General features: G+C 40.2%; 1 protein-coding gene across 5 annotated transcripts in view; it reads right to left on the bottom strand.

Annotated features, from left to right (window-relative positions):
• dpyda.1 (dihydropyrimidine dehydrogenase a, tandem duplicate 1) overlaps nucleotides 1–27,005 on the bottom strand; it is an 837,290-nt gene that overhangs the window by 730,003 nt on the left and 80,282 nt on the right. Inside the window, exon 1 of one of the 5 annotated variants that reach the window (XM_048539957.2) lies at nucleotides 2,572–2,721. The exons of the other annotated variants lie outside the window; for them this stretch is intronic. Coding sequence (XP_048395914.2) covers nucleotides 2,572–2,610 — 39 coding nt within the window. The 5' untranslated portion in view covers nucleotides 2,611–2,721. Of the gene's footprint in view, nucleotides 1–2,571; nucleotides 2,722–27,005 lie in introns of those variants that run through there. 5 annotated transcript variants of the gene reach the window in all.

Genomic DNA, 27,005 nt, shown 5'->3' with positions numbered 1-27,005 from the left:
GGTAGACTCCATATTTTCAATGATTAGATGATTTAGTAACTAGCACGTTATGTTTTTCAGGGTTAATTGAATTCTGTAACACAAGCTACAATTCAATATTGATAAAATGTTCAACTTTGGAACAGAAAAGAGCAAGTCATATTTAATAGCCACATTCCAGATAATGTCATTATCCTGCTCACAGTAAAAAGTGAAACTATTTCAAGCAGACGTTTTAAACAAACATGTTAATATTTTACCATTTAAATTTCCTCAAGCGAATGTAGCCTCAGAATTTGGCAGTACTGCTATCCTGTATTGCTTGAAGACCCTTTGGTGCAGCCACCTGCTATTCTTAAAGACAAGCTTATGTCTTCACGAGAAACTTCCCTGAAATATCGTTATGGCGTAGCACATTGCAAAGTGAACATTTTGGCTAGATGGAGGAATGAGGATGTCATGCTAGGTCATTAAATGGTACTGGTGGGCAAAAGGCAAGTTACTTTGAGGTCAGAGAGCCTCAAGTCTCAGAAGAAGACTGAAACTTCTGAAAGTTGGGACCCAAAGACCTGACAGCAAATCCACAAGAAAGCCAATGATATCATTTTTGTGGTCAATATCAACAAATGCACATTCATGTGACATTGCCTGCTTGCTACAATCATTAAATGGGCCCAGTAAGCCCTATCACTTAACCAGCAGTACTCACTGGGGCTCATCACTTAATACTAGCGACCAGATCGTCCAATCACCCTCACAAGCTTTACAATGTTGCCAGCTTGATACCCTATCTCTTGCTGCCTCCATATACCTGCAGCTATTCAAATGCAGCAAGCACATCATCCAAACACAATGCAGCACAACTATTAATGTTCTGTCTTGCAAAATAATGTGGCAGAAATAGTTCCTCGCCATTGAAGGACTGACTTTGACAGAGTCTATGGCAATGTCATAGAAATATTCATGATGTTTCTGACTAATACCCATTCTCAATGCCCAGTATATTCCTCTTTTGTAGGTGTGTCTCTGTGGCACAATGGGTTAGTGTGTTTGGCTGTTAACCAGAAGATTGGTGGTTTAAGATCGCCCAGAGGCAAAGTGCACATTCACTTCAGGGGGCGGCACGGTGGCTCAGTGGTTAGCACTGCTGCCTCACAGTGCCATGGACCTGGGTTCGATTCTATCCTTGGGTGGTTGTCTGTGTGGAGTTTGCATGTTTTCCCGGTGCCTGCATGGGTTCCATCTGGTGGTCTGGTTTCCTCCCACAGTCCAAAAGATGTGCAGGCTTTTGGGGAGGCATTTTTTTTAGGTGAGAAGAAAAAGATTTAAAAGGGACCTAAGGAGTAACTTTTTCTCACCAAGGGTAGTGCGTGTATGGAATGAACTGCCAGAGGAAGTGGTAAATGCAGGTACAGCTACAACATTTAAAAGACGTTTAGATAGGTACATGAATAGAAATGTTTTAGAGGAATTTGGGTCAAATACAGGCAAGTGGGATTTGTTTAGTTTGGGAACATGATTGGTACGGACTAATTGGACTGAAGCATCCGGTGTCTGTGCTATATGACTGTATCTGGTAGCAACTCTCTTCTTTGATTTTAAAATGCAAAGTATAACTCTGTTTTTCTCTCAACTGATGCTGTGTTTCTGCAGCTCCTGTTTTCCAGAATCCATCATTGTTTATTTTTATTCTAGGTGTGTTTTGGATGGGAGGCCTTAGGAGCATGGACAGCGGCTCAGGCACTACCATAACAGATGGTGCACTGGCACTGCAGTCAGGAACACCCTGCCTCCCACCCCATATGGAAATACATTATTATGAAGGGTCAGTTAAGATTGTTAAAGGTGGGAGTAGGAATTCACACCTTTAAAATAAAATACTTAAAAAAGTGACATAGATTGGCAATGGGTGCACTTCCCCTGGACGGTCATCTACAGTTTCCAACACCAACAGCTACACACACTCTCCCCTTCCACATCCCATGAGTTCTTTGTCAACATCCACCTCCTCAAGCAGCACCAGATACTTGGAGCAAATTGCGAGTAGTTCACAACATTGAGATTTCATCCCCCCCAGGAGGGCACTTAGCTTCAAGAAAGCAACAGAACACTCCAGATGTGATATTATACTGTCAAATGGAAACATCTGCCTGATTGCCACCCAAATGAGCAGTTTATCACAGAATCTCTACAATGTGGAAGATGGCAATTTGGTTCATCAAATCCATACCGAACCTTAGAAGAGCAACCCACCATCCTCCTACCTTATAATCCTGCATTTTCCTTGCTAATCCACCCCGCCTACACATCCCTGAGCACTATGGGCAACTTAGCATGACCAATCCTCCTAACCTGCACATCTTTGGACTGTGTGAGGAAACTAGAGCACCTGGAAGAAACACACGCAGGCACAGGGAGAACATGCAAAATCCACACAGTCACCCAAGGGTGGAATCAAACCAGTGCTAAACACTGAGCTACCGCACCACGCACTAATCAAAATGAAAGTTTCACTATTACAAATACTGCACAAAAGGTGAAACAAAGAACACCAGGTGGTGAACAATTCCTGATAAAGGGAAGCACTGTTACCTCAATATCTGGTAGATCAATGCTCAGCATTTGAGACATGGTGATGATCAGGAGTCAAAAGCTTCAAGAAAATGTACTCTTCTCAAAAGCGATCAGTAGCTCGTGATCTTGCAACTGTGACTGAATGCTGAATGGCAGTCTTTGTTCGAGTGAAACAGTGACTCAATGTCCTGCTCCAAAGTACATTCAGATTAAGCTTGTTTCGGTTTGGAGGGAAAAGGCCAGTTCGCATACTTTAAATGTTTGTTTTACTTTGAAGAAAACAAATAACAAATTTGATAGACAGTATATTGAATCTATTTAAATATTTCTAATAGTTATAGCATTGAGATAACACGTATGAGCATTTAGTACAAACAACAACATTAAGCTCAACATGTCAATCATTATGGGAAAAAGTGTTTATTTAGATTGACCTAGAATTGCGGTGTACATTGAAGGTGCACATTCCGTCGTACACTTCAGGATATTTGTAGATTCAGAATTTGGTACTTTTAAAACAATCTAAATCTTTCTGGCTACCTGGATTTGGCTATTATGCCAAAGGTCACTAACAATGTTGTCTTTATTTGTTCATACCATTCTTGAATTGGTCAACATACAATTAATTTCCACTTAATTTGTGCGAATATATTCTTGGATTTAGTTATTCCTCTCCCTCTTTTCCTTTGTGGTTGTCTACAGAAAAATAACAGCAAAAAGAAATGCAGGTCTAGGACTTTACTCAGAGAGTAGTAAGGGAATGGAACGCTTTGCCTGCAACGGTAGTAGATTCGCCAACTTTAGGTACATTTAAGTCGTCATTGGTCAAGCATATGGACGTACATGAAATAGTGTAGGTTAGATGGGCTTGAGATCGGTATGACAGGTCGGCACAACATCAAGGGCCGAAGGGCCTGTACTGTGCTGTAATGTTCTATGTTCTATGAATAGACCATTCAAACCTGTTTTACCATTCAGTGAGATCACAACTGATCTGTGGCTCATCAGTATATGCCTGCTTTTGGCCCATATCCCTTAATACCTTTGTTTAACAAAAAAAATTTAGATTTATAAATTAATAACTGAGCCAGCATCCATTGCTGATAGTGGAAGAGAGTTCCAAATATCTACTACCCTTTGTGCATAAAAGTGCTTCCTAACAGGAGAGAACAATCTGGCACTAACTCTCAGACTGTGCCTCCTCATTATAGAATACCCAACCAATGGAAATAGCTTATCATTATCTACCCTGTTTTTTCTTGTTTATATCTTGCAGACTTTGATCGGATCATCCCTTAACTTTCTAAACTGTAGAGAAAGCAGACCGAACTTGTATAACAAAAACAGAAATTGCGAGAGAAACACAGTTAACATATAGACTCTGGTGACTCTTCATCAGAAATCATTCATTCTGATGAAGCTGGATGTCTTGAAATCTGGAGAAGAATGGCCCATCAAGTGCGTTTGATGTGGGCGAAGCAGTCATCTCACTGTCTCCAAACGATCCTTTGTCCATGAAATCCAGTGGAGACAGGGTTTAACCCTTCTGTACTCAAGTTCCAAACAAGCTTCAGGTGCAGTATCTTACTTTTTCTGCTGGAAAATTCCATTGATGTAACATTGTCTTCAATAAATTTTGCCATTCCTTTCCATTCTTCATGTATTTTCTGAGTGCTTTTTGGGTTTCTTGTTGTGTATAAGTAATGCCATCAGCTGACACTCTAAAGCTAGGCTAAATATCAGAACACAAGAGGTATTTGCTCGGGTTTGTTAGCCCTCTTCTCTCCTTCCTCAGTACCTCCAGAATGTGCTGTCTTATTTAAAATCTCACGCCTTTCCCATTCACCTTTTAAAAATATGTAATTAAGCTTTTCCTTAAAAGCACATCAGGGGAATGGTCTTTTAAGCTCCTCTAACCAGGAGTTTCCAAGTCAATCTCACAAGTGACCCAATTTGTTAGTCCATTTCCTTCTCTGGACTTCATTTTCACTAAAAAGGGCTTTGTTTACTTTCATGTTTGAGGAGCACAGGATTGTAAAGTTGTCATTTATCTTTGAAACTGCTGCATTGGTGATTCTGTTTTCAGATTTCCAGTGAAAGCAATGTTGCCACTATGCAAAACCCTGGTTAAACCCCACATGGAATGCAATAAGCAAAGCTGGGCAACACAGGTTAGGAAGGATATATTGACCTTGGGAGGGAGTACAACGTAGGCTTACAGGAATGATACCCGGACTTCAGGGCTTATAAGGAAAGATTGTACAAATTCAGATAAAATAAAACAAAGAACTGCAGATGCTGGAAATCTAAACCAAGATCAGAAATTGCTAGGGAATCCCAATGTCCAAAACTGGCACAAAGAGAACCAAGATAACAAGGAGTAGAGCTGGATGAACACAGCAAGCCAAGCAGCATCAGAGAAGCAGGAAAACTGATGTTTCAGTTCAAGACCCGAAATGTCAGCTTTCCTGCTCCTAAGATGCTGCTTGGCCTCCTGTGTTCATCTAGCTCAACACCTTCTTGTCGCAGATTCTCCAGCACCTGCAGTTCCCATTATCTCTGATACGAAGCAAACCAAGACAATTTCCTCTCAAGTGGTCAACTAAAATTTCCATTCAAGTCAGTTCTTTGAAAATAAGATTGCACATAGCAAAAATCACTGATCACTGCAGTATATGTTGCAATGTTCCTCCCAGACAGTGCAAGGCTCTGACTATCATGTTTGAAATTCAGCAATTGATAGAAACTCATCCGAAGAGTTATGGCAAGTATGTTATGTTACTTTTAAAAAACCATTCATGGGACATTGGTGTCATTGGATGGTGCAACATTTTTTGCCTGTCCCTAGTTGCCCTTGAGAAAGTGCTGGTGGTGAGCTGCAGTCCATGTGATGTAGGTAGACCCAAAATGCCCCTTGGGAGGGAATTCCAGGATTTTTACCCAGCGACTGAAGGAGAGGCAACATAGAATAGTGAGTAGCTTGAAGAGAAACTTTCAGGTGGTGATGCTCCCATGTGCCTGCTACCCTTGTCCTTCTGGATGGTAGTGGCCATGGGTTTAGAAGGTGTTCTCCAAAGAGTTTTGGTAAATTTCTTCAGTGCATCTTGTAAATGATACTGCTGAAGGTCAGCAGTGAAGGGAGTGGATGTTTGTGAATATGGTGCCAATCAACTGGGCTGCCTTGTCCTTGATGGTGTCAAGCTTCTTCAGCATTTTGGGAACTGCACTAATCAAGGCAAATGGGGAAGATTCCATCACATTCTTGACTTGTACCTTATTGCTGCTGGGCAGGTTTTGGAGGGTCAAGAGGTGAGTTACTTGTTGCAGCATTCCTAGCCTCTGACCTGCTGTTGTAGCCACTGTATTTTGATGACCAGGTCAATTTCTGGTTAACGGTAATGCCAAGATGTTGATAGCGGGAGGTTCAGTGATGGTAACATTATTGAATGTCAAGGTATGATGGTTAGGTCATTTCTTATTGGAGATGGTCATAGCATGGCATCTGTGCAGCATGAATGCTACTTGCCACTTCTCTGACAAGACTGTAACATTGTCTGGGTCTTGCTGCAGTTGGACATGAGCTGCTTCAATATCTGAGAAGTCGTGAATGGTGTTGAACATTGTGCAATCATTGGCAAACATCCCCACTTCTTATCTTATGACAGAGGGCTCATGGGGGAAGCAGTTGAAGACTGTTGAGCCCAGGGTGGCTACCCTGAGAAACACCTATAGAGATGTTATGGAGCCAAGATGATTGACCTCTGACAACAAGAACTATCATCCGATGTGTTAGGCAAGATTCTGACCAGCAGCGAAATTTTCCCAATTCCCACTGACCCCAGTTTTCCGAGGGCTCTTTGATGCCACACTAAGTCAAATTCAGCCTTGATATCAAGGGCTGTCGCTTTCACCTCACCCTCTGGAATTCAGCTGTTTTTTCCATGTTTGAACAATGAAAAGGAATCATATCATGGAAAGGAATCATGAATATAGGACTTGGAGAACTTAACCAAATAAGAAATGTCACAAATAATCAAAAGCACTTTTTACATTTATTGACACTAGGGTCATACAAAGATATAAGTCTTGGTAGAGAACATAGATACAATGTTAAGGGGCAAAACACAAAGTAAAATGCTGTAGTTTCTTGAAATTTAAAAATACAAAAACAATTTTTCAGCAGTTTATGCAACAAAATTGGAGAAAGAAGACAGAGCTTTTGCTCTGAAAATGGGTGTGATATTGACCTTGACTTCCTTTGTTGGCTGGCCTGCTGCACGTTTCCAGTACATTCAATTTTAATTTTAAATCAAAAGAATGTGTGTTTGGTTCACGGGAGCTGCAGTTGTTTTCAATGGGAGCGAATTCAACAGGATCTCAATTCTAAATAGTTTAATCTGTATCCTAAGGATACAGAGGATCCTAAGGATACAGATCCATGAGTCTGGACTTTCACACCATTGGGAACATGCTTCCTGCATTTCCCATCTAGTCCTGTTAGAATTTCTATGAGATCACCACCTAAATTTTCTGGTATTCCAGTGAACATAATCTTAACCAACAGAACCCCTCCTCATTTGTTAGCCCTACCATCCCAGGAATCAGTCTGTTAAACTTTCACTGCACTCCCTCTTCATCACAAAAATCCATCTTCAGATGAAGAGATCAAAACTGCACACAATATTCCAGGTGTGGCATCGTCAATGCTCTGTACTATTGCTATAATACACCACTGTTCTTATACTTGAATCCATGCTCTATGAAGTCCAAAGCACATTTTTCCATTTTCCTACCTGCTTACCTTATCTGTAGGAATTTATACTAATAGGATCTTGCACCTATCATTGTCTATTATGATCTTGGATGTTTATATATTAAATAAAAATATTAATGAGGCAATCTGCTTGCATTTGATAGATATCTTTTAATATCGATAAATGCAGTGTAATGATTATGAGTAGGGCGAATGGTCAACATGTGTACACCATTCAGGGCTGTAAAGTTAAGGCAGTTGAACCAGAGAAAGTGCTAAGTGTTATTGTTTAATTCAAAAATATTTGTGAAAGCAAAGCAAATGGAGTTTTTAGAATTTTTTGACAAGATCAAAGATAAAATAAAAGCACTGTCATTGAACAGGTCCTTGGTTAGGATATATATCTAGATAACTCATAGTTGATTTATAGGCTTTGGAAAATTTCACTTTTATATCACCTTTATTTTTTTTTTCTGTGTAGTCCTCATATAGAGATGAAGAATATTCTACAATTGAGATACAAGAGCATTGCGAACTGTATCTTTAGCTTATTTCCACAGTCTCCGAACTCTCCATAGTAATATTTCAACTATACACATTTTAAAAATAATTAACACCATTTTCCTTTGTGAATGATGAAATGATATGATAACTGTGACTTCTTTAAACTCATGACAAACAATTTCATGGTGATTTTGGCTGGTACATACAAGTAAAATACCACGCAAAATAACAACATCAAATCATACATATAAAGGAACTTTAATATTCAAAATTCCTCAGTGAGCCACAAAAGGATGTATTAGAACAAATAGAAGTAATCTTTTTTTTCTTAATGACTTAAAGGTGGAAAATGAGGAAGGAAGGCAGTGAGATTTAGCAAGTCAATTCCTGAGTTGAGCCTTTGCAAATGAGGTAGGATTACTACAATGGGACCATTAAAATTGGGAATACTGAAAAGGCCAGAATTGGAGGTCTACTGACTTCTCAGAGGGTTGAAAGGTAGAAGATTACAGAGATTTGGAAAGATGAGATCCATAAACAACTATCCCAGATGAAATCTTCCCCTCATCTCCCCCAACCAACCAGGAATGACAGGGGTGGGCTGAGTAATGGGAAGCTGATCTCCCATGGGGGGTCGGAAATACTGGGACCCCTCCTCAGGACAGAAAGGGTGCTGAGTTGAAAGTCGAAGGCAAGAAATCTTTTGTGTTTTAGCTATCGACAGATAGGCCAACGTTCAGGCCAACTGCTGGATAATTTGGCAAAAACTAGTGCAGAGAATGGCAGCCAGGCAGCGTAACAGGTAAGGCTGTAGCTCTGACTGCAGTTGCAAAAGCACTTCTGAAACAAATCCTTGACAGTTACTGATACTTTTTACCTAAAGGATACGTTTCCTCAGGGTGAGGTGAACAAATCTGTAGGCATACAGAGGGATAGCAAGGCCAATCAAGCTCTACTTCTGCGAGAAGGCATAGCCTTCCCATCAGACGGTACAGAAAATACCAAAGTCATAATTAAACAGATTGAAAGAGGCTATGCCCCCATTCCCCTTTACCAAATGCGTCAAGACTGTGACCTTGTGCAAGACTGGTGACTGTGAGAGGAGTGGCCCCTTTGTCTGTTAACAATCAACCTGCTTCTTGGGAATGACCTGGCATGATCTAAGGCAATTTTCAGTGCTCTCTGAGAAGCCTATTAAGTACAGGAAGAGCAAACAACAGCAGGAGAAAGTGCATTTTCCCTGACTGTGTGGCACTGCAGTCTATGGTTAGACAAGCTTAGTCAGTTGTTCCATGGATAAGAGACCCTCCAGTCTGATTACCAGAAACCTTTTTCAGGAGTCTAGAACACCCCAAGGAGGTAGTAAAATGGAACTTCTTTTGTAGCAGCCCAATGAACTGATCCATTGCCAAAAACAACTCAAACTTAAACTGAGGCAGACACAATCCTTGAGTGCTATTGTATTAAAAATTGGCTTCTAATAAGGAAATGAAGATCCTGTCACAGACCTGCAGATGAGAAGTGCGTAGTGATTCACCAGGTAGTGGTGTCACCAATGTATCCCACAGAAATACTGTGGTTAGCTCATGAGATTTCAATGGCGGGGCATCTCAGTACACACAAAACCCAAGCCCATATCAGCCACACTTTTACTGGCCCCAGCTCCATAAGGTTACACTCAGGAACTTCGGAACCTTCGACATCTGTCAGGTTGTGGGAAAACTCCAACCAGTGATAAAGCCTTCATCTTTGATTCCTGTGCAAGCTTTTGGGGAACATTACCTGGGATCTGGCCATTCTGTCGTGATGAGGGACATTAAAATGAAAGTAAGAGGAGTCAAAAAGAAGCAGTTGAATGGCCTTTCAGAATTTCATTTGAGAAAGATACTCGAACAATTGTTACTATTTATAAAGTAATTCCTCAATCCTGTAATAATCAGTGCATTCAAAAACTTAAGATCCAAAAATCCATAATCCAAATAAACAATATAAAATCCATGTTTTTATAATTGGCTTGTACATATTACAAACTCACCCTGATGACAAGCACAATGTTAAACTGTTAAGCATTTAAGGGCAGAATTGCAACCAAAATGCACATAAAATTATATTGTTTTGGTTAGACTTTAAGTTTTCACCAAAAGCTATCTCCGTATTTACAAATATAACAAAAAATGTGATCAGGCATTTTTTTTTGTCTTTTCTTTCCCTTAAAATATATTCCTTGAGATATTTATGAGAAATAACCTGATCTAAAATAAGGTAAAATAAAATATTGAACCATTTGATAATTTATTGGGTTTATACCATTGCGTATACTCTTATCAATTTGTCAGAAAAGTAGACAAAAAGCAATTTGACAATTAATGTATTTTCACCTAAGAAAATGAATGCAACTTGAAGAGCCTTTCTAACCAGAACAACCAGATTCATAACTTCACACTGGGGACATATCCAGTCTTGCAGCTCAGCCTTGATTCAAGCAAACTGAATCTGGAACCAGTGTAAAAGATTGCAGGAACCATAAGTGCAAGTGGTTTTTGGCTTGTCTCAACTGTTTCATATTCCTGATCTGTAATGCAGATCCACTAATACTATCTCGATTATACTGCATTTGAAAACAAGTTTGAACACACTTCACCCCCAACCTACCATACTCAAGTACTCAGAGCAAACATAGTAGAGTATCTCAAATGTCAGATGTTCATTATATCTTCATTCATGGGCCATCAACTCATCAGAATTTGCATAAGGTCCACAAATGTTTCTGCAAATGCAACAATATCCTGCATTAACAGTGTGGAATTATAAACGTCAAAGCACATGGAATTGGAAAGACCATTTAGGTGGGCTTAAGAACAACAAATTATTTTAAAATGTTGGCTAATTAAAAATCTCAATAAGGAATCAATTAATAACTCAATATTTTTGCTATTTCAATTCAGTTCTATCTCAATTTTATGCTATCATAGCTTGCAGATCTGCAGATAAAGGAATCATTTCATCTTTAACTCTATTGTTGCCTCTTATGAACCCATCTCACATCAACACTACAAAACTAAACCTACAGATTGGCTTGAAACTCTGTCAGTATCCATAAACATCCAGGGGAATACGGCTCAAACACACTATCAGGTTGGAGTTGTTTTTAATTATAATGCAAAGGTCAACTTTCTCTGCTGACAATAAATATTTTGTTTAGGGGCATTCAATATTAAGTATTTACCTTCTTGTTATATTGTTTTGTAAAGAACCGTATCCAAAAAGAATAATCCTACAAATCGACTTTTCATGGCTGCTGCCAGAGTACCTTGTGTGAGAAAATTCGTCTCTCTAATGTTACTGATGGAGATTGTTATTGAGCATGTTCACTAGCAACTATTGATTATAGCATAACAAGAATGATTTACAGAAAGATCAGGATATGTTGGATGAAATACTGCTTCAGAAAAAAGAAAAGTATATCTCCTAACTGCAATCATTGTTATTACACAGTGATAAGCATTGACAAAGTGCATCAGTTTGCATGAAGTAAGCTTGCTAGCAAGTACACAGATGAAACTATTCTTACAACAAGAACCTATTATTTTGTGGGAGTAAAGCATGTAGTCGCTGTCCAATGAATTAGTCAATCTTCAGGCATCAGTTACATCAGGTTTCTATTAATCTACTCCCTACTATACCGCATCTGTCTTTAATAAGATAGATAATCATTAAAGAAGCTAATGTTCAATAAGGAAAAGAAATTTGGAACCAATGCTTTTAAAGACAGAAAACATCTCCAAGCTCCGCAGTCCAATATTCTTAGGCATATTTTCACGTCTCAGACCTCTACCTTACACAGCTCCCTGTTTAAACTCCTGTCCTTAAAGATTTAAGATCCCCTGATAACAAGGAAATTGTCTAATCAAAGTCACAAGTGTCATTCTTACTGTTATGGTTTTGATTCATCGATCCTCTTCTGTCAACTCAGCGCAGCTCATTATGTTATCCTCCTCCAGTATCCTTGTCCAAGTCTACTTTGTCCTTCTCTGTAGGACAATATTCACTTTGCTCCATTTATATATCCAAGTTCAGCAAAGTATTATTGTAAATGGTTTCCATTCCTGCCCTGTACTGTGATCTCTAGAGTTCGCCAATCATCAGTTCTTGTGTTAATCAAACAAAGTCAGCAGGTTGACCTCGTTACCTGCCGAAATAAAGCCAATGTTGGGACACCAGAACCATTTTAAGATTCACTCACATTTTTGCTGGTCCCATAGGGCCAAATGAAAAGCAGGGAGAGATAAGTATTTTGAATCAACTTATTTGAAAACATTGTGAAACATTGAGGCATAGATGGGACTTGAATCCAGGCCTCCTTTCTCAGAGGTAGGGACACAGCCAATGAACCACAAGAAATCCAAAGTATGGAGGAGTAAGATACTTTCTAATCAACATGTTCAGAGATGTTATTGTATACCTCTGGAACAGGTGGCACTTGAACCCAGGTCTCCCGGCTTAGAGATAGGGACATACCACGGTGCCACAAAAGCCCCAAAGTAGGTAGATGTCAGCGTAGGGGAGGGAATTGAGAATATCTCTGCAGTAATCACCAGCAGTCCTAATGGTGACCATCACTTAAAAGGGCATGTTCATCAATTTCAACTTCATAATTGCAACCAGGATCCTCTAATGGTCTTGCAGCAAAATACACATCTTTAAACAGCCTCTAATTTAGAAAGATCCTAGTTAGAGGCCTACTTATACATTGCCCCAGGGGGATTCTAAATGTCCAAAGGGGCCTAGGGTTCCTTTTGTTTTCATTAATTATGGGCACTACTAGCCCCAGCCAGCATTTACTGCTCATGCCTAATTGCACAGAGGGTAGTTGATCATCAACCGCATTGTTGTGGGCCTAGAGTTACAAGTAGATCAGACCAGGCAAAGAATACAGATTCCTTCCCAATAGGATGTTCCGGAACCAGATGTTTTTTTTTCCCTGACAAACAATAGTGGTCTTGAGGTCATCGTTAGACATTTAATACAAATTGAATTACATTCAAATTTCACCACCTGCAACGATAGATTTTGATCCGGGTTCCTAGAGGCTGTGGGTTAACAACAATAATGCCATTAGGCCATCACCTCCACAACTAATCTTCGCCTGCCTGTTGCTTAATTTGAAATAGGAAATTGGATATCGCTGCTGTCATCCAAAATCTTCCACAGATATTCAACCAATAAGCAGCATTGTGGCGCCCATGTCTTTAAAATAGAAGGTGTCTGGAAGAACCTTAGGTTTAAGTGATCTAATATGCTTAGGCCCATAATGGCATTTGCCTTCCTGGAAAATGGCATCTATGTGCTGCAGACTTGAATAACGCTAATTCTATTGGATTGTATTCAAAAAATGTCTATACAATGATGATTTCTTGATTGGAGATGGTGAAAAGAGAAAGAAAGAGATTGGAGCCTATGTTTTATATTCTTAAATACTTGTGGGCTTCATGTAAAATGCAGATACTGTTTTAGAAATGACATGGAGGTTGGATTCGACTTGCGGAAGCTTAAAAATCAAAAAAAGTGTTACCAAGGAGCCAAGCCTCATTTACTCACTTTTTGCCTTGGCTCTACTGAAATATTTCTGTGGCCTTGACTTGCCTGTACACTTTCTTGAGCAATTGTGTGCAGCAGAATGAGTCAATATGAGGAAGGCAAAGCATTTTTATGAGAAATAAACTGATGCTTTCTCGACAAATTTATTTCTTCTTCTATCGTGCCAATCATGGCTCTACTTAATTTATTACTATACTGTACATGTCAAGTCACCCAGGACTACAATTGTACCTTTTTCTTTGGCAGCTTTTGTAGAAGTGTAGACAGGCAGTCTATTCTGCCTCAGTGATATCTAACAGGACTGTAGAGTATTACATACTTGCACAGTAAAAAGCTGCTCTAAAAATAAAACCTGTTTATTCTTCATTGTAATGTGTCGTTTTGTAAGTTAATGGTGTTCCTTGAATTTTGTATGTAATAAACATGGACCAAACTGTGCAATCTAAGACAATAATATCCACTTGGCAATTGTGCTTTCAGGGTAAGCACAAATCGACACTAGAAGAGAAGAGACAAGGAGCTTGGAATTGGTTGCTAATTTGCTATTACTACTTTGGTATACTACTCAAAGACTTCACAATCCCATTATGCTTTAATCAGTTTCCTTCCAATATGTGGTGTTGTCAGAGATAAACTAGAGCCTGTAAAAACTCCAACCGATGGGAAAGCCTTAATTATAAATAATTATTTATTGGTTATGAAATGACGCAAAAATAACAATGATCTACTCCTTGGTCTCCATCATTGGAAGTGAAAATAATAAGGGTTTATTGGCATAAAGTAATTCAATTTAGATCTCTTATCCTCTGAATAATAACTTCACATTCTCTCAATTTTACTTCTGAATAACAAAAACCTTTCTACGTGGGAGTCACAGCACAAATGGAATTTCTACCATCATATTTAATTTAATATAATCCCTTTTGGTGTTGCCCTTTTTACATCTTAAATAGTTCCCAGATAATGTTAGCCTTGGCACACTGTTGGCTCTCATGCAAAAATCGCTGTGTTCAAACTCCACTCCATGGGGGTGAACACTTTAGCTGGGTTGACATTCTAGTCTGGTACAAGTCGATCACTGCATTGTCAGAAGTGCTGTCTCTGATGAAATGCTAAACAGAGATCTTGCATGCTTGATCAAGTAGATATAATAGTTGCCATAAAGGTATTTAAAGGTCAGGTAAATTTACCTGGTTTCCTGGTCAACATTCATTCCTTTGCTTTTCCAATCAAAAATAGACAAACTGGTCTCTATTGTCTTTACCATTTAGTGGCCCTCACTGTATGAAAATTAGTTTCTAAATTAACAAGAAACTGAATGTCACCACAATTCTCAAAGTAACTAATTAGGTGTAAACTTTGGAGAAAGTGATGTAGTGATTATAATGAGGTCAGCCAGGTAGACCTCATAGAATATGAGATACCCGATTAGTGCTGTTAATCTGGTCCAATCAGGGAGCCCTGGCTGACAGTTATAAACAGGAGTGTCTGAGGTTCTGTTCACTCTGAGAGCTGGCACTGAGGAAGCTGGATCAGTGTCAAGAATTTTCCACATGTAAATAAAGAGTGACTTGGAGGTGGGATACCAGCCACTGTCGGGTGGTTTCATTGGACAACATTAATGTCTCCATCAGCTGAAACAAACATCTGTTCAACATGCAAAGCCAGCAGTAAATTGTAAAAGTTATTCACATATGCCTGATTCAGTAATGTTGTTGATTTTAATGGGTTAACATAAACACTGTCGGTTGCAAAAGAATTGCCCACATGCCTTTTTGTATGCATGTCCAAAACAAGAAGATTATCTTAAGTAATTGCTTCCCAAAATAAAGAAGAAAATGGTTTGTCTTTAAATAAAAAATTTGAAAACATTGGAAATCCCAAAAGTGCTTCACTGCCGATGAAGTATTTTTGGATTGCGGCCACAATTAATTATAGGTAACATGGTGGCTAATATATGCACAACAGGCTCCTACAAGAATCAGATTATCTGTTTTGGTGCTTTAATATCACCTCCAAAAGACATAGCAATTTACAAAGCAACATCCCCTCAGTACTGCAGTTACGTAGCAGTCTGCATTTTGGGCACAAGTTTATAAAATGAGATGCAACTCCAACTTTCTGATTCAAAGTTAAAATGCTGTCCACAATGGAATGGCTGGCACCCCCTGAAAATGTACCCCATAAAGGTTTATGTCTTACTGTACCTTGAACTTTAAAGGCAGATGGGTAATGCTACATGACTGTAAAGTTATCTGTCCTAAACTTTGTAAGGAAACTGCGACATATAGAACTAAATGATTTCTAGTTTTAGACATTCCCTCCCACCAGTCAGTGCAACTACTTAATGCCTAAGTCACACCACCTCACCTCAGATGTTAGATCCCAATGTTGCTTTACAAATTAGATGTGAATTTTTTAGTGCCACCAAATGAAACTGTTAAATGGGTGACTCCACTGAATCGATATCCATTAAATTGGCATTCAACAGCAGCCTGTCAACCTAAGAGAACAGGTGAGGACATTGATCGCTTTAGCTTTCCATTGAGCCCCTTCATCTGATTTGCTGTACTATTTGTTGAATTAAAGTTCTAATATGTTATTATTTGAAACTCAGCTCTGCTTTAAAATAAATGGAAACTTCTGCCTGAACTAGCTGAGTCATTATATCTGGAACAACAATAGAAGCTGAGTAATTTTCAGACATATTTGATCATTAAGAACTCATGTAGGAATGTGAAACAAAATTTTACCACATTAAAGTGTATGCTTTTAGCTTATTTACTACCCAAGATCACATTTAAAATTTTGCAGTATAATATTTATGCTACAAGCCATGGCAACACTCAAGTAATATATGATGAAAAACATATTAGAGATCTAATACAGTTTTTTAACCATATTTCTGAAAATGAAATGGTTTTCACATTTTAATATATGTGAATTACTGATAAACAGAACATTTGAAATGATTGAAGTTAATATTTTACTTAGCTGTCAAACTAATGATCACGAATTAGCCTTGAACTATTCACCTCAGATTGACAAATATGTTAGCTGGGCAACAAGAAACTGATGCTTAACTATTCCACCTTTTACTTCTATTCTGTTCATACTCAAATCCATTGGTCTCAATAGCTACAGAAGATGGGGCAGAAGTTTATTTTACATTCTTCAAGGAGGCCATTCATCTTACTTATCGAAGTGCTTTGAGTCAGAGCAGTCACAGTACAAACTGTTCCATGGAGATTGAAGTGCTCAGTTGGACTTTAGGGGGTGCCTAAAATAATGCAGGTTAACTTGGCTTCTCAGCCAATTTCATCCCGTTGCTTTTTCAAATTAATTGTTTCTCTTTAAACCAAATGGTTTAAAACTGAAAACACGTTGCAAAGTGGAAGAAAATATTAACTAGCCTTTGATGTCACTGGAACAACTACACTTCGAATTAGTTTCTGTTGAAAAAACAATCTTACAGCCACCTTCCAACACTGTTTTTTGTTGTGGAAACAGATGTGTAATTGAATGGACCATTATTCACTGTCCATATCACACAGATCAAAGTGAAATTGATTTCATTTCTGGTATTGTCAGAGCAGTACGTTTGGCTTAAGCATTCTGGACTAGGATGACAGTGAATAAGAAAGTACATCTGAGGCCAAAATCAGAAGAGTCATGATCTTACGAGATGATGGAGCTCAAAGGGCGCTTATGGACTATTCATTTCTCTATTTCTTTTGTCATCTCATACCTTATTACAGGAAGTGCCTGGGGAAATTTCTACACCCTTTCCATCCTTGAAGGAGGCATGTTAGTTACCATGAGTAGGGGAAGCATTATGGTTGTGCTGAGAAGCATCCTGCTGAGCTGCTTTGCACTTAATCTTTTTTCTTCCTTTTTACTTCTACAATATCCTACATATGCTGCATGGCAAGCTGCAGTTGCTAACATAGCTATCCATTTTTCACACTTCTCCCTTCACACTAAAAGCTAAGCCTTGTTCATCTCTTTTATTTCAGGTGTTGAAAATGTTGAATCATTTATGTCACTTTAGAAAAATGTATCATTTAATCTAGCTCTTGTAAGCACTAGCTCAGAGACTGAAATCTTGCATTCTTTATCAGGTAGATTAGAGTTACAATATTGCATGGTGAATGACTTATCACAATATTTAGGAATGAGCTTAGAGGGCCAGAACACCACAGGTGGCAACTTGCTGGACAGTACGATAATATCCCCTTTCTGCTATAAAAATATTCAAACAGTGACTTTGAGGAGCTGGTCTATTAAAGCAGACTAAAGAGGATGCAACTGGAAGGGCTAGATTTCTGAACAGGTTGCCTGAAAGCTCGTGAGTAATGGCTGAGAGTGCAATTTGAGCAAAGGCTTCATACTGAACATAGGAACAAATCTACAATAAGACAAAGAACTGCAGATGCTAGAAATCTGAAGAGAAAAACAGAAATTACTGGGGAAACTCAGAATCTGGCAGCACCTGTGGAAAGAAAGCAAAGTTAATCTTTTGAGTCTGGAAGATTCAGAAATTCACCCAGGATTGTCAGACAGCAGCTTCCAAACCCATGACCACTTCCATCTAGAAGGACAACCTGTATGTTCTCCTCCAAGTCACTCACCATCCTGACTGGGAAATATATCACCATTGCTTCACTGTCGCTGGGTCAAAATTTTGGGATTTCCTCTCCAATGGCATTATGGGTCAACGCACAGCAGGTGGACTGCGGTGGTTAAAGAAGGCACCTCACCACTACCTTCTCGAGGGCAACTAGGGATGGCAATAAATGCTGATGCAGTTAGTGACGTCCACATCGCACAAATGAATAAAAAAGAAGAGGGTCACAGGACTCAAAACATTAACTCTGTTTTCCCTCCAATAGAACCATTCTGTCCAACCTGGAATGAGTAGTGAGCACAATGAATATGTCAATACAATGTCCTTTATTGCCACATGTACTCCATTGCAGAAGTACAGTGAATAGCTTTTACATTGCCTGCCTCTTATGGCGTCATCTTAGGTACGAGTACCTAGGTAGAAATCTTGCATACAAGAGGAACAAAAAGTAGTTACATTACTTTACAAAGTTTAAAAAAAAAGTTAGAAATGAGACATTGTTAAAGGTTTGACATTACAGTCAGGTAAAAAAAATTCAAATAAACATACATTGGGGCAGCTCGGCACAGATTCCCCACAAGTGGTCTTACAGCGTGCGCCAGCTCCCAGTCCAACAGATACCTCTGCTCCACTTCAAGCCTCCAGTCCACTCTGAACCAGCACTGAGCTACTCCAAGTAAATTCCAGGCCTGCCTCCCCCTTGCCAGTCTCTGCTCGGGACTCACTGCCCACGCACTGCATCAGTGCTCCCTGCCCAGGTTCGCCTTTGGAACTAAAGGAAGAGAAAAAGAAAAAAGAGAGATAAAAAGAAAAAGAACACGCGGAGCAGAGGGGCTCTGGCAGGAGCATCTTACTCTGCTGCCATCTTGCCAGAAGTTTGAGCAATGGTACTTACTGTGGCACATGCTCTGTTAACAGCTCCCATTGCAGCGCATCATGGTGCCATATGAGAAAAGACTTCATGAATCCAAGCTGAACTTTCATAATGGCACTGTAGTGCAACTGTGCCACTGCATGGAATTGAGGACCTATTTTATGCTGTGAGATGGTCATTTCTAGGTTGCAGAGTGGAGCAACATGCTTGTTGGATTGTGCATGTTTTTGGATGTGTCATGGTAATATGTTGGTACTGGCCCCCACATCAATTTTAACCTTCAGGGTGTGTCTTTTGGAGACATGTAATGTTGATGATGATCAAAAGTCTGTACACAACTTATATTGTCAATGTGGTATGTGATGTCTTAGTTGCAGAGACGAGGGTTAATGGGGCTTCAGAGGCATCAAATCTTAGATGCATAAGAAAGAACCTGTTACCCCAAATCAGGAAACCAGCATGTCTTCACTCACATCAGGAACTGGCACTAATGACCTGGTTGCTCACACACATCCAGCCCATGCCGAGATGCTGCAGTCAGTAGAGTCTCAGTGCCTACAGCTGTTCCATGTCAACCACCAAAGAATTGTACATGCCTTCAGTGAAAATGCAGCAGTGCTTCTTATATACTTTCCAAGTCACCGTCACTGTGGTAAAACATTGTTAGAGCACTAGAATAAGTAAATGCACAAAGAAGACACCACAGAAGGGTTGAATAAAGCTGATTCTTAATTCTTCCTGCTAAATTTCAATTTGCATGGATCGGTTCTGAATGTTTGACAAACATTCTGATTTGTTAAATTTGAGGAGGTGCAAAAATATTTATAAGGATTTAGCCAGGACTGGAGGGTTTAACTATCGGGAGACATTAAATTGGCTGGGGCTATTTTCCCTGGAATATGGAGGCTGAGGGGTGACCATATAGAGGCTGATAAAATCATGAGGAGCATGGATTGGGTGAATAGCCAAGGCCTCTTCCTTAAGGTGGGGGAGCATAAAACTAGAGAGGATCATTTTCAGGTGAGAGAGGAATGGCTTAAAAGGGATCTGGGGGATAACTTCTACATGCAGAGGGTGGTGTGTGTATGGAATGAGCTGCCAGAGGAAGTGATGAAAGCTGGTTCAATTAGAACATTTAAAAGGCATCTGGATGAGTATATGAATGGGAAGATTTTAGAGGGATATGGGTCAAATGCTGGCAAATGAAACAAAGTCAAATTGGCATGTCTAGCCCATGTGGGTGAGTTGGACTGAAGGGTCTGTTTCCATGTTGCATGACTCTATGACTCTATATTTGTCATATCCTCATTTGGAGAGGCATGTGACATTTTTGGCATCTCTTAACTGACAACTTTGATGTCTGGCTGTTGGTTGTAGTCACTTAGCATCACTCAATGTTCATCATCAGAGTTTTCTTCTCCAATCTATAGGTGCATGATTGGTATATTGGACCTTGGTCTGAACTGGATTCTGTTCCTTCACAATGTAGCACAATGAACAGCAATGATTATATTCAACCTGGACTGGTTGCATTTCTGAGAAACCCTAGCTGGTATGCAAGTAATTGTGGTAGATTTCTGACTCAAACTTTCTGCCTGGTGAATATCTGTTGTTGTTCTCCACTCACTCACTGCTTGTGCATCTATTTCATTCTCCTCCATCTTTGAAGAGTGGTGTCCTGTGACTGGGCCAGTGTCCTGGGTCTGGTTTGAATAGGACAAATGGTTATGATGTTGAGACCTGTGCTCACAGGTAGTCCTGCCTCTTCTAGTTCATTGATATCTACCTGGTAGTAGATTTTATGAATCCAAGCTGAACTTTCATAATGGCACTGTAGTGCAACTGTGCCACTGCATGGAATTGAGGACCTATTTTATGCTGTGAGATGGTCATTTCTAGGTTGCAAAGTGGAGCAACATGCTTGTTGGATTGTGCATGTTTTTGGATGTGTCATGGTAATATGTTGGTACTGGCCCCCACATCAATTTTAGCCTTCAGGGACTGTCTTTCAGAGACATTCAATGTTGATGATGATCAAAAGCCTGTACACAACTTATACTGCCAATGTGGTATGTTATGTTGACAATACTAGGATTGGCCATTTTCCAAAGGTTTTTGTTCAGTTTGCTCACTGCACAGACATTTATGCTTAATTATGCATTTTTCGTGCTCCCAATGTTGTGATGTTTCACCATTTTGCAGATAACCTGGGTCTTGTACCAGGATTTAGTTCTTGTTCTTTTGAAACCAAATTCTCTGCAAACCTGTGCACAAAACCTCTTGGTACCACATGCTTTATAGATATGAGAAAATGCTGGAAACCTCTGGGAGGGTAAGTCAAACTACATCATAGATAGATCTTGCTGGTTTGGTGCATTTTTCTGATCATAGCCATAATGTTGTCTATACCCAAAGCATGAAGATAACAAGGTGTGGAGCTGGATGAACACAGCAGGCCAAGTAACATCTCAGGAGCAGGAAAGCTGACATTTTGGGCCTGGACCCTTCATCAGAAATGGGAGAGGGGAAGAGGGTTCTGAAATAAATAGTGAGAGAGGGGGAGGCGGATCAAAGATGGATAGAGGAGAAGATAGGTGGAGAGGAGACAGACAAGTCAAAATAGATCGGTCCGGGGAGGATGGACAGGTTAAGGGTGTGGGATGAGGTTAGTAGGTAAGAAATGGACGTGCCCCTTGAGATGGGAGGACGGGATAGGTGAGAGGAAGGGCAGGTTAGGGAGGCGGGGACAAGCTGGGCTGGTTTTGGGATGTGGTAGGGGGAGGGGAGATTTTGAAGCTTATGAAGTCCACATTGATGCCATTGGGCTGCAGGGTTCCCAAGTGCAATATGAGCCGCTGCTCCTGCAACCTTCAGGTGGCATATTGTGGTACTACAGGAGGGCCAGGATGGAGATGTTGTCTAAGGAATGGGAGAGGGAGTTAAAATGGTTCGTGACTGGGAGGTGCAGTTGTTTATTGCGAACCGATGTAGGTGTTCTGCAAAGTGGTCCGCAAGCCTCCGCTTGGTTTCCCCAATGTAGAGGAGGCCACAACGAGTACAGCAGATGCAGTATACCACATTGGCAGATGTGCAGGTGGACATCTGCTTGATGTGTAAAGTCTTCTTGGGGCCTGGGATGAGGGTGAGGGAGGAGGTGTGGGGGCAGGTGTAGCACTTCCTGCGGTTGCAGGGAAAAGTGCCAGGTGTGGTGGGGCTGGAGGGGAATGTGGAGCCGACAAGGGAGTCACGGAGAGATTAGTCCCTCCGGAAAGCAGGCAAAGGTGGGAATGGAAATGTCTTAGTTGATGGGAATGGATTGTAGATGGCGTAAGTGTCAGAGGATGATGTGTTGGATCCGGACGTTGGTGGGGTGCTATGTGAGGACAAGGGGGATTCTTTTTTGGTTGTTATTGCAGGGACGGGGTGTGAGGGATGAGTTGTGGGAAATGCGGGACACACAGCCAAGGGCGTTCTCGGCCACTGCAGGGGGGTATGTTGCGGTCCTTGAAGAAGGAGGACAGTTGACATGTATGGGAGTGGAATGCCTCATCCTGGGAGCAGATGCGGTGGAGCTGAAGGAATTGGGAATAGGGGATGGCATTTTTGCAGGAGGGTGGATGGGAGGAGGTATATTCTGGGTAGTTGTGGGAGTCGGTGGAATTGACCTGTCCCTATTTCTTTATGCTGGGGTCCATCTTCCAACAAAGACATCAATAGTATGGCCTTTTGCTACTTAATAGATCTTTCCTGAAAGCTTCGACTAGAGTAATGGTGAGTATGAACTCGTGCAGTCTCTTTATGAGTTTTATTCAGACAAATTATACCATTTCCTTTGTGGGATTTTATTTATAAATTGGGCCAATTTTCAAGCATTCTCCAAATCCTCTTTGGGTTTTCCTTTCCTCTGAAAGACCAATGTGTTTATCTGGTGAAATCCCTCATTGCCAATGGCAGGTAATATTTTTTGAAGTCTCTTCTCAGGATCATTTCTGGCTTGATCTATGAAGTAAAACTGCATAGTTCCTTAAATAACTGTGGCTTAGTGGAGATATCAATCACTGCCTAATCCATAATCAAAAGCTTGTTTCTACTTCTTAGATCATAGAACATAGAACAATATAGCGCAGAACAGGCCCTTCGGCCCTCGATATTGTGCCAACCTGTGAACTAATCTAATCCCCTCCCCCTACACTATCCTATCATCATCCATATGCTTATCCAAGGGCTGCTTAAATGCCCCTAATGTGGCTGAGATAACTACATTGGCAGGCAGGGCATTCCACGCCCTTACCACTCTCGGAGTAAAGAACCTGCCTCTGACATCTGTCTTAAATCTATCACCCCTCAATTTGTAGCTATGCCCTCTTGTACAACCTGAAGTCACCATCCTCAGAAAAAGACTTTCACTATCCACCCTATCTAATCCTCTGATCATCTTGTATGTCTCTATTAAATCCCCTCTTAACCTCCTTCTCTCCAATGAGAACAGACCCAAGTCCCTCAGCCTTTTGTCGTAGGGCCTGCGCTCCAGACCAGGCAACATCCTTGTAAATCTCCTCTGCACCTTTTCCAATGCTTCCACATCTTTCCTGTAATGGGGCGACCAGAACTACATGCAATATTCCAAATGAGGCCGCCCTAGAACTTTGTACAGTTGCAGAATGACTTGTTGCAGATCTATAGTTTTTCATATTACTGAAGTAAGTTCAGGGCTTGTTTGTTACTTTGTTACTTGGTTCACAGTTTTGTTCTTATATATTATTTCTTCTTTTGTTTCTATTTTACTTGACTTTGCATGGTTGTGACCTTATTAAGTAGGTTTTGCTGACTGCAAGTTTACGTCTTTAAAAAATGGTATGAATGGCAATTTCCAGCCAGTAGAGGGTGATAGCACCAAACAGGGACAGATGACATCCAACCACCTCTGACACAGAATTGAAGAAAACAAAATGACAGAACTAACTGACCACTGCACACAGGTTAGCTTCTCCAGGTAAAAATCACTTTTCAGTGCTTAAGAAACTGTTTTATTTTCAAACAGGACGGTTGTACAGTTAAACTAATAGCATCCTTTGACTGTTGATGTTAGCTTCAAGCCTGAAAAAAAGTGTTTTGACTGCTGATTCAACTTTTAATCCTACAAGAATCATTTGGACTGCGGTATCTTAACTTTTATGTCAGGAAGCAGACTTTGTTTTACTTCTGTAAGAGGATAGAAGGTTTTTAACTTTAAGCAGAGAAAATATAAAAATGCCTCCTCACTATTTAAGTTAAAATCTGTACTCATGTAAATTTGTTGTGATTGGTCATCCAAATGCTTTATGGTCCAAGCTATCTGATCTTCAGCGACAATTTTTTTCTATACAGTTATTAGTGTTTAATATTCTGCAGTGTCTATGGATTGGGATGCTACCAAGCTGTGAAATAACAATATGATGTGCAAAACATATCAATGATCTGCCAGTATCATGGGTGATGGTTGTGCTCGCTTTGATAACATATGGATGAGACATAGGTCACATAGTACTGAAGAATTCACTCAAAGTTTATGACAGCACTTTGTATGTATATATGTACATTACAATCGCAGGATCTTCCAAATCTGGGCTCAAGCTAAATAATCTGGATGCACTGTAGCATATCTCCCTCAATATATGTGGTAACAATATCTTGAGCATGTTTCTTAAAAGCACATTATATATTTGCTACAAGACATTACTTAACATTGAAAAAGTGGAAGAGAATGAGGATGAGCCGTCATCATTGCCAGGCTCAGTTGCATACTCTTGTTCAGAATGTCAAGAATTCCTCATATCTTGAATGTTCAGTTGTTTAAACAGTAAACAATAAAACAAATTGAAATTCTCCTGACCCTAATTTTCTTCTACAATTCTCCCTGCCGATCCTTCCTGCCCCTATGCTGTTGCTGGGCCCAGCTGTGTTCATCCAGCTCTACACCTTGTTATCTCCACCATTACCAACCACTCAAGACCAAATTGGCATTAGGGATGCAAAGTGGGAAAAGGTGTGGGGCAAGTCCAAATCATTAGATTTTATGTGTCATAGTTTAAAAAAAATGGTTGAACGACCATGGCCAAACTTTACAACTGTTTTCTCTTATCTTTTCTGACACTTCCTAGTATGTTCTGACTTCAGGAGGTGAGGCAGGCTGCTCAAAATCCTGGGCAGATGTGATGTTTTTGGTTTGCCTCCAACGGTTTCAGAGGGTCCCAATAAGGTTAGACCAACTGTTTCAGTGAGGGGGCAGACTCAGCCATCAGTAGACAAGGCTGTAAGTTAAATATCGTTTGAGGGTGGATAAGGATTTTATCCTCATTCCATTCTTAGACCAGTGCCACAGCGGTATTCCCATTTTATTTAACAGCAACTGTGAAGCAGTATAAGGTGAAGAATAAGATTTCTCATATTGATTAAGGCAGAAGACAGTTTGGGTCATGCCCTTCATGAGCTTATTTCAAGTTCCATGATGGTGCTCATTTCCTACAAGGCAGACATTCTTGCAATTACCTGCAGACCCAATCCATGAGTATTGCAGTTGGACTCCTCCATACTTTCTGTTACTGGGCAGAGTGTACTGGGCAAATGTGTCAGTCACCCACTGTTGCTCAGTCAATGATGTCTCCTAATGTCTAGCTGAGTATTTTATGGATAGAATTGATCTCCCTGACACTGACTATTACCAGGAACAGTAGCATACTGATTATGTTACATAACTAGAACTCAGAGGCCTGGAGACACAAGTTCAAATCCCAGCCATAATAGCTGGAGAATTTAAGTTTAATTAAAATTAGAAATGAGAAACCAGCAAAAGCAATGGAAACTATGTAATCACCAGATTGTTGTAAAAATTCTTCTGATTCATATATCCTTGTGGGTAAGATATCTGCCTCCCTTAGCTGTTCTCGTGTACGTGGCTTTAAATTCACTACAATGTGAGAGATTCTTAACTGTCTTTGAAAGAAGCCCTCTTCACTCATTGGTTATCATAAGGGAGTCCCGTCATCACCTTCTTAAGGACAATTACAGATATGGTATTAAATAGTGGCTTTGACAGTCTTGTGCATGTCATTGTGAATGAATAAAAAGGTGTTGTCCCTCCCAGAATGTCTACTTGTGCTCACTTGATAATTATGAATCATCAACTAACTGTCAAACTGGACTCAGCAAAGTGTGCCTTTTTTCCACTGGTGCGTAACAGTATGTCCTGTGATTGTGCTCACTCAGAAGGATTGAGTTTCTCTAAGGAATCATCACAGGTGCGTCCACAGACTGTTTCTCTACTCACAAAGACCCTGGAGGACAGAAGAAATGGATATGAATTAGTCCTAACAAAGCAACAACCTTGCCAATTAGCATAACCAGTTATCTCACAGCTCAGTCATTTATGAAATAAAATCAGCATGTGTGTCAGAGATAGTTTTTAATTCTGTCACTGGGTATCTGTGATTTCCAAGTCTCACTAGCTGTGACTGAGAGAAATGCCAAGGTGCCACTTATCTCTACAGAATCCTTCTTGGCATCTGTCAGGCATGCAAAATTAGACCAAAAGTGAGCGAACTTCAGTTAACTCTACCTCCCTTCATCCGGTGCTCTCCTCTTTAAATAAAAGGACAAACACATGGGTGGCTGTAGGTCATGTTTTCACCCAATGTGTGCCCAATGCATTTGGTAAGGGTGACTACGAAACAGATGACATACATTGTATCAGGTTTGAAGTGAACGAATAAATGGAAACTGAAGAAGTCAGTGGGTAGTGAAGAGTAGGTGTTCCTGAACCTGAAGTGTGAGAAATGAGGGAGGGAGGGAGCTGAATGAAAATCAGTGTAATGCTAATGGCTTTAAGACTCGTGGTTGGTGTTAGATAGATACACATAGCAACTGTCCTCACTTTTTCTGATCCGTTTCAGCCATAAGGCACTTTCTCTTCTGCATTCAAAAACTGGACGCAATGCTCCTGCTGTACCCTTTCTGAGCCATTTTCAAGCAATCCATTTTAGTAAGAGAAACAGGTATCTTCCTCTTGTAATTGAGGAGTATCATAGCTGTCCTGCCTTCCTGAAGCCAGCAGTAACTCG

This window comes from Stegostoma tigrinum, chromosome 8 (assembly GCF_030684315.1).
Source record: "Stegostoma tigrinum isolate sSteTig4 chromosome 8, sSteTig4.hap1, whole genome shotgun sequence".
Taxonomy (NCBI): domain Eukaryota; kingdom Metazoa; phylum Chordata; class Chondrichthyes; order Orectolobiformes; family Stegostomatidae; genus Stegostoma; species Stegostoma tigrinum.
Note: the sequence above shows the minus strand (reverse complement) of the source record. Positions and strands in the feature narration are given on the sequence as shown.